General features: G+C 65.3%; 2 protein-coding genes across 2 annotated transcripts in view; both read left to right on the top strand.

Annotated features, from left to right (window-relative positions):
* Positions 1 to 6: 6 nt before the first annotated feature.
* On the top strand, positions 7 to 2,258 carry SLC18A3 (solute carrier family 18 member A3). Its single transcript, XM_008055210.1, has one exon. The coding sequence runs from the start codon at positions 277 to 279 to the stop codon at positions 1,873 to 1,875; it is 1,599 nt and encodes a 532-aa protein (XP_008053401.1). The 5' UTR covers positions 7 to 276; the 3' UTR covers positions 1,876 to 2,258.
* Positions 2,259 to 2,636: 378 nt separating this feature from the next.
* CHAT (choline O-acetyltransferase) overlaps positions 2,637 to 3,663 on the top strand; it is a 51,003-nt gene continuing 49,976 nt past the window's right edge. Inside the window, exon 1 of the mRNA XM_008055212.1 lies at positions 2,637 to 2,720. The gene's annotated coding sequence lies outside the window, so the exon portion shown is untranslated. The remainder of the gene's footprint in view (positions 2,721 to 3,663) is intronic.

Consider the following 3,663-nt stretch of genomic DNA (forward strand, 5'->3'; position numbering starts at 1 on the left):
CTCCGGCCCCAGCCCCTCGGCGCGCCCGCTTTCCCGGCCGCCCCTGAGCCTAGCGGCAGCGGGTCCCGGAATCCGCTAAGAGCAGCGGGGGCGCCTCGCCGGACCTACTCCTTGCCTTTCCCCGGGCGCTGGGAATGAGCCCCGCGACCACCTGAATCCCAGGGGGCGCTGCTCGGCGAGGACCGCGCCCCCGAAGTCATTTCCCCTCGCCTCTGCACTGCAGGACGCCCGCACCCGACCCTGGTGGAGGCGTCCTCGGAAGAGCAGGGTGGGGGCATGGAACCCGAGGCACCTGCGGGCCAGGCCCGAGCGGCGGCCACCACGCTGTCGGAGGCGGTGGGCGCGGCGCTGCAGGAGCCCCGGCGGCAGCGGCGCCTGGTGCTGGTCATCGTGTGCGTGGCGCTGTTACTGGACAATATGCTGTATATGGTCATCGTGCCCATCGTGCCCGACTACATCGCTCACATGCGCGGGGGCAGCGAGAACCCCACCCCGACCCCCGAAGTATGGGAGCCCACCCTGCCGCTGCCCACGTCAGCTAATGCCAGCGCCTACACCGCCAACACCTCAGCGTCCCCGACGGCTGCGTGGCCTGCCCGGCCAGCGCTGCGGCCCCGCTACCCTACGGAGAGCGAAGACGTGAAGATCGGGGTGCTGTTTGCCTCCAAGGCCATCCTGCAGCTGCTAGTGAACCCTCTGAGCGGCCCCTTCATCGACCGCATGAGCTACGACGTGCCGCTGCTAATCGGCCTGGGCGTCATGTTCGCCTCCACGGTCATGTTCGCCTTCGCGGAGGACTACGCCACGCTGTTCGCCGCTCGCAGCCTGCAGGGCCTGGGCTCCGCTTTCGCCGACACGTCCGGCATCGCCATGATCGCCGACAAGTATCCTGAGGAACCCGAGCGCAGTCGCGCGCTGGGCGTGGCGCTGGCCTTCATTAGCTTCGGAAGCCTGGTGGCGCCGCCCTTCGGGGGCATCCTGTACGAGTTCGCAGGCAAGCGCGTGCCCTTCCTGGTACTTGCGGCGGTGTCCCTCTTCGACGCGCTGTTGCTGCTAGCCGTGGCCAAGCCTTTCTCAGCCGCAGCGCGGGCTCGGGCCAACCTGCCAGTGGGCACGCCCATCCACCGCCTCATGCTGGACCCCTACATCGCCGTGGTAGCCGGCGCGCTCACCACCTGTAACATTCCCCTTGCCTTCCTGGAGCCCACCATCGCCACGTGGATGAAGCACACCATGGCGGCGTCGGAGTGGGAGATGGGCATGGCCTGGCTGCCGGCCTTCGTGCCGCACGTGCTAGGCGTCTACCTCACAGTGCGCCTGGCGGCGCGCTACCCTCACCTGCAGTGGCTGTACGGCGCGCTCGGGCTGGCGGTGATCGGCGCCAGCTCGTGCCTCGTGCCTGCCTGCCGCTCCTTCACGCCGCTAGTGGTCTCGCTCTGCGGCCTCTGTTTCGGCATAGCGCTGGTGGACACCGCGCTGCTGCCCACGCTCGCCTTCCTAGTGGACGTGCGCCACGTCTCCGTCTACGGCAGCGTCTACGCCATCGCCGACATCTCCTATTCCGTGGCCTACGCCCTCGGGCCCATCGTGGCGGGCCACATCGTGCACTCGCTTGGCTTTGAGCAGCTAAGCCTTGGCATGGGCCTAGCCAACCTGCTCTACGCGCCGGTGCTGCTGCTGCTGCGCAACGTGGGCCTCCTGACGCGCTCCCGCTCAGAGCGCGATGTGTTGCTGGACGAGCCGCCGCAGGGTCTGTACGATGCGGTGCGCCTGCGTGAGCGTCCCGTGCCTGGCCCGGAAGGCGAACCCAGCAGCCCGCCTGGTCCTTTTGACGGGTGCGAGGATGACTACAACTACTACTACACCCGCAGCTAGCAGCCCCGCTCCTTATCCAGGACGCCCACCACCCCCCTTAGGTCAAGGTGGCTGTTCTGCAAGCGCACTGGCCAGCTCAGGCTCAGGGCCCGCCTCCTCCAGCGAGTACCCCAGCCCCTCCCCAGCCTGGACTAATGCCCGAATCCCCTCCCCCTGACCCATTCCGTGACCCTTTCCCTCTTATCCAATGGGGCGTGGAGCACTGAGGCAAGCGAAGCGATTGCGCTCCTTGTAGAGGTGAAGAGGCTCGCAGGCCCCTACCTCGGGCCTCCCCTGTGTAGAGCCGTGCGTCTGTCTATCCTTCCTTGCGTTCCTCCCAGTGCCAAACTTGGACCGCTGCACCGCGGTACCTCTGGCCCAAATCAATAAACTATGTCAGTCCCGTGAGGCTAAGTCTCTTTACTGGCGGGGTGGGGGTTGGGAGGCATAGAAGGTGAGCTGGGTCTCCAAGCCCCAACCCAGACCCGAGCTCAACTGGCGCGGGGAGCCTGTGGCTCTTTTGCTACCTGGAAAAGGGGATACGAAAGAAGCAAACCCAACAAGGGCTCTTGCCCTCCGTCACCAAGGAGCACACGCTCCCCTCAGCCCGTGACAGCCCCTCCTTTCCAGGCCGGCGCAGCGCCCGGGGGTGCCGCCCGGGGGAGCCTGAGGACCCGCTTCAGCCGGGTGCGCCAGGCTCCGCCCTGCGAGGACCCGCCCAGCACCAGCCGCCGAGCTCCAGGGCGCCTGGGCTGGCCTTCCCCTCCGACCAGCATCCCGCCCCGTCCAGGCTTTGAGAAAGGAGTCGGAGCCCGCGGAGGAAAAAAAAAACCGGCCCCATCTTTCAGGGTCCAACCTCTGAAAACGCGCGTGTGTGGTGTGTGTGTTCGTTAGAGAACGGGGCTCTACCTACGGGGAGTGGAGGAGTGAGAGAGCTGTTGTAGGTGTCTGTTGTGCCCCGATCGTTTGATCTGAGTCCTGAAGGGAAGAGATGCGTGTGTGGGAGCTGGAGCCACCCTCCCCCCACCCTGTCCTGAGTGCAAGCAGCCGCCCGGGGCTGTTAGAAAAGTTTTCCATCCTGGAGCCCGGGTCCTGCGCACCCCCGGCTAGCGTTTGCGGGACGCCCCCAGGCTTGGAACCCGCAGTCTAATGACCGGCACACATCGGAATTCCAGCGTGAAGAGGCGGATGGGTTGGGGTCACCCGGGTGTTAGACTGCGCCTGTGGGGGCGTGCGCTGCTGATGTGTACGTGTCTGTCGTGGGTCTGCCTGTCGGGCTTATGTGTGTATATTTGTGTGTGGTGATCTGATCTGGGGTCGGGAGGATGCTTTCGTCTGGGAGGAGAGTCTGCCCCCTGCGGCAGGTCCCTAGACATCCCGCGGTCTGCCTTCAGGATGGTCCTAAATCTGTATTCCCCTTCCATGGTGCCAGCAGGAATGGGAGGTCAACAGAAAGGGAAGAAGGTCCTGCAATGAGCAATTACCGATTTATTATCATTATTGATATTTTGAAAGGCGGTGTGGTAGGGTTTTAGCGCGACCTGGATGGTGGGAGAGAAGGGCAGAGATTTCCTCGGACCCAACCCTCTACAGGGTTCTGCGCAGGCAGGTCCAGGCAAAAATGAGTTTATGGGAGGCCCGGACCGGGGAAGGCTGGGTTGGGGGCAACCGGCATGGGCGGGGCGATGTTCTGCGTTTCCCTTTTAGGGTCTGGATTTGCTCGTCTGGGAAGCCGTCCGGGCAGGTTCCGGGGTCCGGGAGGTGGGATCGCCGGCAGCGGCGGAGGGAGGGGGACCTGGAGGGGACGCA

The sequence above is a fragment of the Carlito syrichta genome, unplaced genomic scaffold, assembly GCF_000164805.1.
Source record: "Carlito syrichta isolate Samal-C Ts95f unplaced genomic scaffold, Tarsius_syrichta-2.0.1 Scaffold301780, whole genome shotgun sequence".
Lineage (NCBI taxonomy): Eukaryota > Metazoa > Chordata > Mammalia > Primates > Tarsiidae > Carlito > Carlito syrichta.